Here is a 13,299-nt window from a genome sequence, read left to right on the forward strand (position 1 = left end):
GCTACAAGGACGTGTTTGAATGTTGCTGGTGGTGAGGTCACATTTTATTGATCTGTTTTGTAAAATCACATGACATGCATTGATTCTACTGTAAGATATGTGGGGTCATAAAATGGAAGACCGACATTGTATGTGAATGGTTTTATTCCAACAATGGAACATATTGATACAAATTGGGTTACTAAAATAACTTGCTCACTAGGTACAATCTGACTATTGTTAACACAGTAGCATACATACTAAGTCAACATGTGTCCTGTACAATTGAAAACATGATTCTAACTGTTGAAATCTTTGGTGAAAGTTATATTGTTTGTGTCATTGCAGAGCATCAAAGATGGTTTAAGCCTGTTTTTAAAAGTATATATTAATTGACTTAAAAGGCCCCATTTATTTGAAGAGATAAGCATAACACTTTTGGCACAAAAAAATAATAACAAAATGTGGGCAACAGTGGTACAGTATGTGTTAGAGACGTTGATACAAACATTCACTTTCAAACCAATTCACTGCAGCAGACTAATTGCCGATCAAGCAACATTGCCGATGTCATTACTTGACTAATAATAAGAAACAGAAATACTGCACATGACTCCTGTAGTTTGTACAGTAATGGTTGGAAGGCACAAATGAAAATAGCAGTGGTCGATCATTGAAATTGTGATACATGGATTAATCCCATGTCCTCTATTGGTTTATAGTGTGTATATCCCGTGAGTGCATTAGTACATTTATTGTGACTAAACTCACAAGTGAACCATTTTTGAGCATGAGGATAAATGTATAGACAGTCAGCAAGCAAACAAGCGCAGACAACATTATTGCTTTAGTACAGTGCATTTGCCATTTTACCATTAAAGCGTTTACAGAGGACATCTCAACAGGTAGCTTCTATGTGGTTACTGGGTGCTGAAAGACTGTCGAGCTACAGTATACAGGTACTCCCTTAGCAGCATTAATTTCTTAAGCCTTGTTTATACCTGGTTCTAACATGCCACCATTTCCCTGATCTTTTCCACATTCTGATTGTGTAGACTTTTAAAAGACGCAATGTGATCAGACCTTATAAGTGTAGACGGACAAGATCAGGACGAAGGACGCATGTTAACGGCAGGCATAAACAGGGCTTCTGTGGAGCCAAGAGACCGTATGTGAAGTCAAGCTTGGTGGTTGTCGGAGGCCTGTGAAACTACAGTGTGTAGGCCACGTTGTTAAATCTTAACTTCAGTCGCACTAGACATGGTGGGCTGGTATAGATTGAATGGCCCTGAAGCTCAGGGCCAGGAAGCTGGTCCCTAACAGATCCCCCAGAGCTGTTAGGTACGGGATAGTGTAGTTATCCGGGTCCAGCCCCCTCCGCCACATCCAGCGCACCATCAGGTCAGCCAGGTACAGCAGAATCACGACCTGTGAATCAGTTGACAGCACGATGAGTAACCCACTAGTGCAGGTAACTGAGGGAAGTTGGACAGTGCAGAACCTGAAACACAATGTCCCTTCAACCTGGGAAAGATGTATAGGCCATGTTCAATAGCTTCTCTGTTATACTGTCTAGTAACATCCCATTGTTATGTAGATTACTGGCAACACACACTGTATGTGAACAAGTAAAAAGAAGTTGAGGTCATGTGAACAATAAACATTAAGGGCAAAAACGCATACATGGTTCACACTGTCAGTATACATTTATTTTAGTTTTTTCAAGTATCTAAAAAGTTGCTAATGACACCACAGGTCATATCAACTCTACTGAAAAATATGTTTAATCTGATAAGTAGCAGGACTAAAACACTGGGCTGGTGTTCTACAGATGTATCGGTATACTGGTCAGCATTTTCAGCGACGTGTGGTTTGAATTGCAGCGCCGGAGTTTGGCAAGAGGCCTGAAAACAGTAAATCTTTTATTAACATTTCTACTAAGGCTGCTGTTTATATCGGCAATGGCTCTCGTAGTGTAAAACTATGATTTACTCGACCCAAACCCTCAATGTGTGAGATCCAAACAAAAGAGAGGCGTAGTGTAAAGGAACATCTGTCCGTGAAATTGACATAGGCTATCCGGACGGCCAAAGTTAGTTACTTTAAGGAGCAGTTCTCTCTCTGTGGGTCTAACCCCAAGAAGTTCTGGAAAACGGTTAAAGACCTGGAGAATAAACCCTTCTCCTCACAGCTGCCCATGTCCCTTAAAGTTGATGATGTGGTTGTTACTGATGTGGTTGTTGTTTAATGACCACTTCATTAAGTCAGGATTCCTATTTGACTCAGCCATACCTCCTTGCCCGTCCAACATTTCCTCATCTCCCACCCCTTATAATGCGACTATCCCCGATGCTTCTCCCTCTTTTAGCCCTGCCCCGATACAAAGTTTCTCCCTGCAGGCAGTCACTGAGTCCGAGGTGCTAGAGGAGCTCCTGAAACTTGACCCCCAAAAAACATCTGGGTCAGATGGTTTATACCCTTTCTTCTTTAAGGTTGCTGCCCCTGTCATCGCCAAGCCTTTCTCTGACCTTTTTAACCTGTCTCTCCTTTCTGGGCAGGTACCCATTGCTTGGAAGGCAGCCACGGTTTGTCCTTTATTTAAAGGGGGAGATCAAGCTGATCTTAACTGTTATAGGCCTATTTCTATTTTGCCCTGTTTATCAAAAGTGTTGGAAAAACTTGTCAATAATCAACTGACTGGCTTTCTTGATGTCTATAGTATTCTCTTGGGTTTGCAATCTGGTTTCTGCTCAGGTTATGGATGTGTCACTGCAACTTTAAAGGTCCTCAATGATGTCACCATTGCCCTTAGTTCTAAGCAATGTTGTGCTGCTATTTTTATTGACTTGGCCAAAGCTTTTGATACGGTAGACCATTCCATTCTTGTGGGCCGCCTAAGGAATATTGGTGTCTCTGAGGGGTCTTTGGCCTGGTTTGATAACTACCTCTCTCAAAGAGTGCAGTGTATAAAGTCTGAAAATCTGCTGTCTCAGCCACTGCCTGTCACCAAGAGAGTACCCCAAGGCTCAATCGAACTAACCCTGATTCAGATGACCATCCTACCCATTACGGAGACATAATTTATAGATCAGCAGGTAAGGGTGCTCTCGAGCGGCTAGATGTTCTTTACCATTCGGCCATCAGATTTGCACCAATGCTCCTTATAGGACACATCACTGCACTCTATACTCCTCTGTAAACTGGTCATCTCTCTATACCCCAGTCGCAAGACCCCCAAACAAACAAACAAACACTCAAACTGGACAGTTTTATCTCAATCTCTTCATTCAAAGACTCAATCCTGGTCTCTCTTACTGACAGTTGTGGCTGCTTTGCGTGATGTATTGTTGTCTCTACCTTCTTGCCCTTTGTGCTGTTGTCTGTGCCCAATAATGTTTGTACCATGTTTTGTGCTGCTCCCATGTTGTGTTGCGCTGCTGCCATGTCATGTTGTGTTGCTACCATGCTGTGTTGTCATGTATTGATGCCTTGCTATGTTGTTGTCTTAGGTTTCTCTTAATGTAGTGTTGTCTCTCTTGTCGTGATGTGTGTTTTGTTCTATATTTATATGTTATTTATTTTATTGTATTTAAATGTTTTAATCCCAGCCCCGCCGGAGGTCTTTTGCCTTTTGGTAGGCCGTCATTGTAAATAAGAATTTGCTCTTAACTGACTTGCCTAGTTAAATAAAGGTTCAATAAAATAAAATAAATAAATATAATTGACATAAATTTGACATGAACTTTCACTTAATTTATCACAAAGTTCACATGTTTATGGCAATACAGACATAGGACTTTATTTTTGCAGTGTCACTATGGAATAACTAGGTTAAATTAAATTATTTAGAATAAAATACTATAGCATAGAAGTGTCAAAATAAATTCCCCAGGGGCCATATTCAGTCTTCACCAAGGTCACTACTTTTTTTTAAATTCATTTTTCGCCATATGTCACCTTTTAAAGTAGGAATGGTACAGTGTGTCATGTCTGTGGTACATATCAGTTTGGCCTCTGACCTGTAGCAGGGCCGCACACAGGTAAAGGCAGACAAAGGCAGGCGTGAGGGCGCCATGGCCGCCATTCAGTAAGTGGATGGTGTAGAGGAAAAGCAGGTGACCCGGAACTACCAGGAAGACTAGAACCCTCGCTGACTTGGAGTTGACCCCTGTTGATGTAAACAGGAGACTTAGACGACATCTTAAGCAGAAAATAAGCTAAACTTCCAAAACCCTTTTAATGTCTAGGAGGAAGTGTACAAGAGAGGGCAGGGTACTGACGACTGTTACGGGATAGTAATATTGTGTGTAGATGTGTGCAGTTTTGTGTTTCTTTTAAGTTTGTTTGACTGGTTAGCTGAAGGTCAGGTAGGGGTCAGGCCAGTGTTGTGAAGGACAGGCAAGGGTCAGGGCAGTGTTGTGAAGGTCAAGCAAGGACAGTGTTGTGGTTTGAAAGTTATGCAAGGGCATGGTTGTGAGCTGAAGGTCAGACAAGGGTCAGGGCAGTGTTGTGAAGGTCAGACAAGGGCAGTGTTGTGAGCTGAAGTTCAGGCAAGGGTCAGGGCATTGTCGTAAGCTGAAAATCTGGGAAGGGCATTGTTGTGAGCTGAAGGTCAGGCATGGGTCAGGGAAATGTTGTGAGCTGAAGGTCAGGCAGGGGTCAGGGCAGTGTTGTGAGCTGAAGGTCAGGCAGGGGTCAGGGCAGTGTTGTGAGCTGAAGGTCAGGCAGGGGTCAGGGCAGTGTTGTGAGCTGAAGGTCAGGCAGGGGCATTGTTGTGAGCTAAAGGTCAGGCAGGGGTCAGGGAAGTGTTGTGAGCTGAAGTTCAGGCAAGGGCAGTGTTGTGTCATCTTGTGTGTTTGTGTACGTTTTAATTTGAAGTGTGTTTTGACTGCTGACCTGAGGAGCAGAAGGTCAGGCAGGGGCCAGGCCATTGTTGTGTCATCTGGAAGGGCAGGGTCCCTGGCATACTCCAGTAGTGTAGGTAGGTGGAGATGCGGCTGGCCTGGATGGCTACCAGGTTACCTCCCACACCTGGGTGAAGGGAAGGAGCCAAACAGTCGTTGAAATACCAGTAGGCATTTTTATAATCGTATTTTGTTGAAGTTGTCTGTTGGTCCTTTGTAGCTCAGTTGGTAGAGCATGGTGCTTCTAACACCAGGATACTAGGTTTGATTCCTGGGACCACCCATATGTAAAATCTATACACACATGACTGTAAGTCACTTTGGATAAAAGCGTCTGCTCTATGAAATATTATAATTCGTTATTTACATATTTAGGCTTGAGCTTTGGGTTTAGTAAATTATAGGTATTTTCAAGGTTATGATGAAGCGTCTTCAAGGTAATTTTAGTTGATTTTGTTTTTTCTGCAACTCTTTCTAGTTAATTATGTAGGGATAATTCTGATGTGAATGTAATAGCATATCTTTAAAGTGAGTTTGTGCGTAGAGATTGCATGATCTTGTGTCCATTGTAGGTAAGGAGGATGGAGGGAGAGAGGTGGAGAAGGACAGAAAGATTGATAGGCAGAAGGAAAGAGGGAAGAAGATAGAACAAGATTGGGAGGGAGGCAGAGGGAGAAAGGTAAGAGAAGAATAAACAAGGAGGGAGGGAAAAAGAGAGAGCGCGTAAGAGAGAAAAAACCCCACTGAATGGCAATGCAAATGTACTCCCTGTCTTGAAATGCCGATGAATGCGAAAAGTTTTGCTAGCGTTAGCTGAGGCTGGCAAAGATATAGAGGAAATCCTCTGAAGCAGACAGTACATAGTTGTCATTCTAAAGAGGTTTATGTAAACCTTATTGTTAGTCTTCTCCAGCGATGGTGACTAACCGTGGGCAACAAACATTGTCATGCTAGTCTTAGGCTGTGTTTACACAGGCAGCCCAATTCTGATCTTTTTTTCACTAATTGTTCTTTTGACCAATCAGATCAGCTCTGAAAAAATATGCTGTGAAAAGATCTGCTGTGATTGGTCAAAAGACCAATGAGTGGGAGAAATATCAGAATTGGGATACTTATTCAGTTGCACAACTGAATGCATTCATGTGTCTTCCACATTTAACCCAACCCCTCTGGATCAGACATGTGCGGGGGGGCTACCTTAATCGATATCATCAGCGCCTAGGGAGCAGTTGTTGTTGGGGGTTAATTACCTTACTCAAGGGCAGAACAGCAGATTTCTTTCACTTTGGCAGCTCAGGGATTCAAACCAGCAACCTTTCAGTTACTGGCCCAATGCCCTTAACCGCTAGGCTACCTGCCGCCGTTAAAACATTAAACTTTAAAATGACATTGTTTACAATAGCGCAGTGGCTTCATGTAATTAGTAACACAAGTTATAGTAATTTACTGTCATACTTCAAAGACTGTTTAAATGTAACAGGACAAGAACCACGCCTGTCTATTATTTTGTCAAACATGCCATCTATCTTTCCACCAAGACAACCAGATGTTGTCTTCTAAGGAAAGGAATACCAGATTTTACATTTAAGCTTACATCATATGTTACAGTAGTGGACAGGCTAGGGATGAGTGGAACTTAATGCTCTTTTCATAACCACTTGAGACCAATAAAGCTATGGCTTCTCGACTCGTACACATGTCCAAATGAGATTTCATGGCGGTTTTACAAGATACATATTAAGCAATGGTAAGCAGCATTGCAAATGGGGTAAACCTGTTTCTAGTTTTGCCCATGCAGCTGTTTCTTAGATGGCTCCTTGAGGATATTTGTTAGTAAGGAGGAAGTAAGAACTCTTCAACATTTAAATAATATTGAGACAAAATTGAAATCCGAGCATTGAATTACACACATGCCCCACTCTTTGATCTGAGGAGTTAGGTTCGGTCCACTCACCGTTGATTACGGGAGTGAACACCGCCATGCCCTCAAAGTTCGGGTCGCTCACTGTCTTATCCAGTATCAGGCCCCCAATACTGTGGTTTACAAGGATACAATGGGACACAAACGTCACTTAACATGTTCAAAGCTGTAGATTGTCTAAGGGGCATGTGATAAGTTCCACTCTGTGTCCTCCATCTGCACTGATCTGAAAGGAGAGGTTAGGTGAATGTGATATGGTTCATTTAAGCCTACTGACCAGTAGTTGTCACCTGTCCAGTTCTGTAAAATCAGTTTGGATAAAGGTGACAAAAGACCTTCAAGTTGCGCTCGTAACTGCAAGTGAATATACTGCATGTTTGTTTCTTCGAAATCTAGTTGAAAGCTCATGGATTGAACATTGATAGAATGCTGATAGCCCCAGGCATTTACCTGCTGATGGACATGGCCATGATGACGGGCTGCCACCCAGACCTCAGCACCTCTCTGATTGGAGGAGAGTGCCGGGCGATGACCACCCACAGCGGAATGAGAACCAGGAAAAAGCCACACACCAGAGCAGGCAGGTACCACATCTCTGGAAGACAGGAAAGGTAGCAAGTGTGTGTGTGTGTGTGTGTGTGTGTGTGTGTGTGTGTGTGTGTGTGTGTGTGTGTGTGTGTGTGTGTGTGTGTGTGTGTGTGTGTGTGTGTGTGTGTGTGTGTGTGTGTGTGTGTAAGAAAGTGGGCACATTCCACATTCACATTTTCTATGCAGGTAGAAAAGAAGTGTTACAAGAAATATTGTATGTCAACATGATAAAATGATCCTATAATCTGGGCAGACCTGAATAGAAATTGCTCAAGTAATGTTAGGGATTTGGACATTCGAGAACATTGCCCGGGTACATTTTCTGGAGCCCACCCAATGTACTGTGTTGGACATTTATTAAGCAGATCTGAAATAACTAGTCGTGAAAGAGACTGTGCTGCCCTCTATCGATGACACAATTGAAGTACCGAATATTAATTTTCTTTCGTGAGATTTGAGGATATTTCATTTGGAAACTAATAAGAGATTTTTTATTGACTATAAAGATCAATATGATTTTTTTAATGCCTGGAAAGGAAAATGCATGTGAAATGAAATGAAATAATGGTGAAGTTCTGTAAGATATCTTGTTGGTGCTCATAGTCTATTCCAGTTAGAAATAATGAGAGATCAGTTTCAAACCAACACATTCTACTAAATACTTTGAACATTTGAAAGAACTGGCCTACTGTCTGATTCTTTACCCTTCTCGTCAAAGAGTGCTTCATGGATTTAAATGGAACGGATTGGTGTAAGAAATATTGTGGAAACTCTATCTAGTCCACCCCAAGCATACATCAATTCAAAATGTTTAAATCCATGAGGGGGAGTGAACAAGTGCCCATTTCAGGGGAAGTGTAGGGAATCAGAACCCAGGCATAATGGAAATGGCTCCACCAAGGCTTTGCTCAATATTGCATCCAGCCCAAGGAATCATCAATATGGGCCGAGTCAGTGATAGGGGTTAAGATTCAGATAACATTTGGGCCTATTAGATGTCAAACATCCTTTCTTACTTTTATATATTTTTTCGACTGGACAGAAAGTCAGGGGGATAGACAATGACAAAGCAATGACGGGTAGGAAGGGGACAAACAATGGCTGAGCCGAGGCTCGAACCCCGTCGCCGGGGGAGCATGTGTGGTCTGGGAGTCGAGTGTTACCGCTCGACCAGACTCCGGCACATACCAGTTATTCTGCTGTGAATGATCTGACCTTTAAACCGGAAGAGGAAGCTGCTGACCCCAGCCAGCAGAGAGAGGGTGATGAGGTCACCCAGGCTGGCAGCGATGGGCGTGGCCACGTTGTCAGGGTTGATGCCCACCTTCCTGGAGCCAATGATCACTCCCACCATCACCAGGCCTACCGACACAGAGAGCGGACTTTAGATCTAGAATCATCTAGTTGTAGATACATTTGTTGGATAAAACCCTATTGTGAAAATCAAAACTCAGGAATCCATAATAATTGCAAAAATGCCAAAATATTAAACATTATTCTTTGAAATGCCCACTGAGATTGCCATCTTAATTTTGTACTCTGATTTAGCTATGCTAAGAAACACTAACTTAATTAACATCTGAACGATGGAAGTGACACTACCTAACACTATCACTGGCTAGTGGCATGACAGCTATTGTGGTTTTGTCTGGTTGACTTGCCCAATGACAGGGCAGCTACAAAGGCTGTGGTGACGCTGCTGGCACATAAAACAGCAGCCTGCAGCAGGTCTACACGACCCCTGGTCATCGCGCCCAACCCCACTGCAGCTACTGCAGCCAGGAAACCCACCACTGTGGCCTGAACCTATGGAGGGAGAGAGAATAGGAGAGGTAGGGAGGGGAGGGGAGGGGGAGCAGAGAGAGGGAGAGGGGAGCAGAGAGAGAGGGAGCAGGTAGAGAGGGAGAACAGAAGATGCAGCAAGGGAAGAGAGAGAGAGAGAAAGAGCAGGGAGGGAAAGGGAGAGAGAGTGAAAAGGGAGCAAGGGAAGGGATGGGAGAGCAAGAGAGGCAGGCAGCGAAGGGGAGAAAGAATGAACAGAAGAGGCAGCAAGGGAAGAGGAAAGGGGGGGCAGGAAATAAAGGAGGGAGATGTAGGGGGATAGAGGGAGGGAGAACGAGGCATAACACTGAGACATGTCATTGCCTTGATACAGGGAACCCTCTTGTGCCCTCTGTTGGATTCACAGATAAACGTACTTTATAATAACGTGTGGTTGACATTACAGGCTAGCCAAAGTGACAGCACTGGTTTGATAAAATGCCATTGCCTGTGTTTGCTGAAGGAGAGGTCAGTGTCACCTGAATGAGAGCCAGGTTGCTACACACTATCCTCCACTGCTGCTTTGGATCATCCAGCTGCCCGGTGTTCGCCTGATAGGGACATAGACCGGTTAGGAGAAATATTTAACATTTTAAATGGTGTGCGTGTGAGTTTGTATGTAAAATCTAATTTTAGTTTTACATTCAAACATGTTGTCGCAGCATTGAATGTGTGCATGTGTGTCAGCAGTGTCTGTGTGCATGCATGCCTACATGCGTGCGCGTGCGTGTGTGTTGTGTGTGTGTGTGTGTGTGTGTGTGTGTGTGTGTGTGTGTGTGTGTGTGTGTGTGTGTGTGTGTGTGTGTGTGTGTGTGTGTACACTTACTGCTGTAGACAGCCTGGATGCCAGTGTCATCTCCAGGTTGCCTTTCAGTCCCACCAGGGCTGGCACCAAGATAAACACCTCTGTGATCTCCTTAAACACTTCCCAATGCTGAAACATACACAATGACCTCTTTAAACATGTCCCAGTTCTAAAACATGAATAATGATCTCCCTAAACAGTTCCCAGTGCTGAAACATACACAATGATCTCCTCAAGCACCTCCCAGTGCTGAAACATAACAATCCCTCCCAACACTGCCAGCCTGGTTGCCAAATATACAGTACTCATGCTTTAGCCAACTGCTTGGTCGTTGTCATGCCAAAACAGAAGGGAGTTGGATCAAGCACAAACAGATCTGGCAACCAGAATAATTCACTGTAACAGGAAAAGACTATTACCGCTATTATATCATTTCTTTATTCAGATTAAAACCATAATCTGTTGCTGTTGTCATCCCATTATAATCTAATAACAATAATCTGAACATGTTAAGTATGTGACACTATAATGACAGTCTTACTGTAACTTAGTGGCATACAATAACTCTTGTTGATTACAGGTGAACATTTTTTATGTTTTTTTTTTCTTTTTCTGCACATTTTCATTTCCAATTGAAAAGGAACAAAATCCCTGAGCTTTCAAGGCTGACTTCAGTCAAAGTCACTACCCAACCCACTAACCTATTCCATTATTCAGGGAGTCAGTCACGCCATGCGACTGCTGGGATCTTTCCAAAGGGTGAACCAGGGAAAAAGCTATTTTGCTGCTCTAAACTTATTTGCCTATATGTCATTTGTGCTACTCTACTATCTATACACAATGCCTATCTGCATGTTTTATAGAATGCACTTTGAAGGGCAAGGTACTGACCTCATCAGTCAAGTGGGTCATCCATCCTCAAAATGTACCACGGAGTATAGCCACAAGTTAGCCTGAGTCCCAGTTCTGTTTGTGCTGTCGTGCCAACTCCTATTGACAATGACATAGGAGTTTGCAAGACAGCACAAGCAGATCTGGGATTCGGGCTAAACTTCAAGTGCATGATCTATTCGATATTGACACACATTTCCAAATGGCTGCAGCCCAATCGTGTCGTGGATGCTCTTTCTAGCTGTCATTTATAGCCACTGTCAGGGGTCTTCTGACTGCTCTTTGAAACAGCTTTGAAGTCCCCAGATAGATTTGCTGCTATCCTCCTGTCGTCTGTTTATCAGTCTCTCCTATATTTTCCATACCATGCATGTCAAACCACCTCCTACATTTAAATTGGCCTCTTTATCATTTCATGCTACATTTCCCACAGTTCTCAATGCTTTCTTGATAGTTTCTTCCTACATTTTCCATAGCAAACAGCTCGGCTCCTCTCGCGACACAAGCGTCACGTTGCCGGAGATGACTCAGTAGTGTCTGCGTCCCAAATGGCCACCTAGTCTCTATATAGTGCACTATTTTCGACCAGAGTCCCTGGTCAAAAGTAGTGCACTATAAAGGGGATCGCTAATACAAAGCAATCTGCCAATGTAGACACCTAAACCTCTGTGGCAGCGCTTCTCTCTCACCTGTTTTTTGCTTAGATTGAAGGGGATTTACTCAACACATCACAGCATGCCCTGTTAAATACAACACACAAACAAACACATACACATACACTCAAAGCTAGCCCATACTTGAACCAAGTCCATGACCATGCCTGCCGCCACCATGCCCAGGCCAGCCACCAGGTAGGGCAGTAGGATCTGAGCCGCGATGAGCCAGGCACTCTCGGGCAGATAGCCATGGGGGAAGCGGGTCAGCTTACAGGTGAAGCCCCTCAGCTTCTTCCCCTGGTAGCACAGCTCTAGCTCTAAATGGGTGACCACCATGGTCTCCGCAGGTCCCAGTTACCCCATCTGGAAAGTCACCAGTAGAGGTTAAGGGAGTGACAGTTGCCCCTTTTCACACTAATCTCCACCACTAATGTCTTCTCTGTGGTATGGTCTCCTCTTTGATAGTTTAGTGAATGAAAGTTTCTTCTGAGGAGGGAAGCCTGGTTTTGACGACAACAAGAGGGGAGATTCCTTCCAGTCGACAGCAGCAAATCGCCAAACGCTCTTTAACCAATCCACTGGGCTCGACGTATTTCAGAGGCTTTAGAATGACAGTTTGTTTGTCCTTCTGAATGAGAATGACATTATAATGACAGCTTGTCCTTCCATCTTTAGTCAATGTTGCTAAGATAACACAACAAAGAAAGAATGCCAATGGTGGAGAAGGCTGAAGAACGACATAGACTGCCTTTGACCTCTGGGGTGGAGGTCACATACACACGCAGATATGGGTCCTCCAGATAGGGGTGTCTGCCAGGACTCTTCTGACACCCGCCGCTGACAGACAGACACAAACACTCACACACACAGTCCTCACACTTCGCTCTTCAGTAGGCGAGCTGCCGAGGAGCTCCGCTGGAAGCAGCCAGTGCGTTTGCCGCCGCGGGGCCTGAAAAACGTCCACGTCCTCTGCGACAAGGACAACCAGAAGGCTGCTAACTTTTTCTCTGCCCTCCCCAGCCGCTGCTCGTGATGCCTCTGCTCGTCCCACTGCCCTGTGTGAGCAGCCTGGCTGGCCTGGAGTCCCTTTCTCATGTTGGGCTGGAGAGACGTGACGTGGGGCGCTGGTTGGTGAGTCGCAGATGAGAAACGAGGTGATAATAGATGACGGTCCGTGGTTCTAAGGCTCGGAAGGCGAAGGACTGCAGGGTGACATTGAGTGAGGATGATGAGGTGTGAGTCCCGAGGCGAAGCGTTAAGAGTACCTGTCCAGTTGCTGGCAGGGGTTTCCTCTCCTCTGGGACGCAAACAAATTGGGTCGTGATGTATTTCTGTGCAAGTGGGAGAGAAGGAGGGGATGCTGCTGTCGTCTGTGCAAGCAGGGCTATCAGACTGAAACGGGTGGGAGAGAAGGAGGGGTGCTGCCGTCTTCTGTGCGAGCAGGGCTATCAGACTGAAACGGGGTCTCTCTCTAGCTCTCTTTCTATCCCTCTCTCTCCTTTGCTTTCTTTCTATTTTCATTCTTTCTACCTTTCCCTCTGTCTCATGATAACTCCATCTTGTTCCTCTCTCTCCTCTCTTTTCTTCCTCGTTGTTTCATCCTCAGTGCCAGCATGTGCTGTACCTGTCACCAACACGTGGATTTAGCCTGGTCCCCTCTAAAGGACATCTGTTCTCCTTCCTGACTGTCTCCTCTCCATTTGTGTAACACCTTCTGAGCTTATGGGGTTTTGG

The 13,299-nt window shown here is 44.4% G+C and overlaps 1 protein-coding gene across 1 annotated transcript; it reads right to left on the bottom strand.

The window, feature by feature from the left end:
- Window positions 1-186: 186 nt before the first annotated feature.
- On the bottom strand, window positions 187-12,924 carry LOC106583640 (solute carrier family 41 member 3). Its single transcript, XM_014168051.2, has 10 exons — window positions 11,707-12,924; window positions 10,040-10,147; window positions 9,693-9,764; window positions 9,054-9,198; window positions 8,608-8,754; window positions 7,255-7,399; window positions 6,838-6,917; window positions 4,876-5,010; window positions 3,999-4,147; window positions 187-1,407 (listed from the first exon to the last, which is right to left on the bottom strand). The coding sequence occupies exons 1-10, from the start codon at window positions 11,899-11,901 to the stop codon at window positions 1,234-1,236; spliced, it is 1,350 nt and encodes a 449-aa protein (XP_014023526.2). The 5' UTR covers window positions 11,902-12,924; the 3' UTR covers window positions 187-1,233.
- Window positions 12,925-13,299: the final 375 nt, after the last annotated feature.

This window comes from Salmo salar, chromosome ssa22 (genome assembly GCF_905237065.1).
Source record: "Salmo salar chromosome ssa22, Ssal_v3.1, whole genome shotgun sequence".
NCBI lineage: Eukaryota > Metazoa > Chordata > Actinopteri > Salmoniformes > Salmonidae > Salmo > Salmo salar.

Coding starts and splice junctions, on each gene's coding strand:
- LOC106583640 (XM_014168051.2), bottom strand. CDS start 11,901: ATGGTGGTCACCCATTTAGAGCTAGAGCTGTGCTACCAGGGGAAGAAG. Junction 10,148..11,706: donor TGGTCATGGACTTGGTTCAA/GTATGGGCTAGC, acceptor TGTATGTTTCAG/CATTGGGAAGTGTTTAAGGA. Junction 1,408..3,998: donor TGTGTGCGGCCCTGCTACAG/GTCAGAGGCCAA, acceptor ACTGATTCACAG/GTCGTGATTCTGCTGTACCT.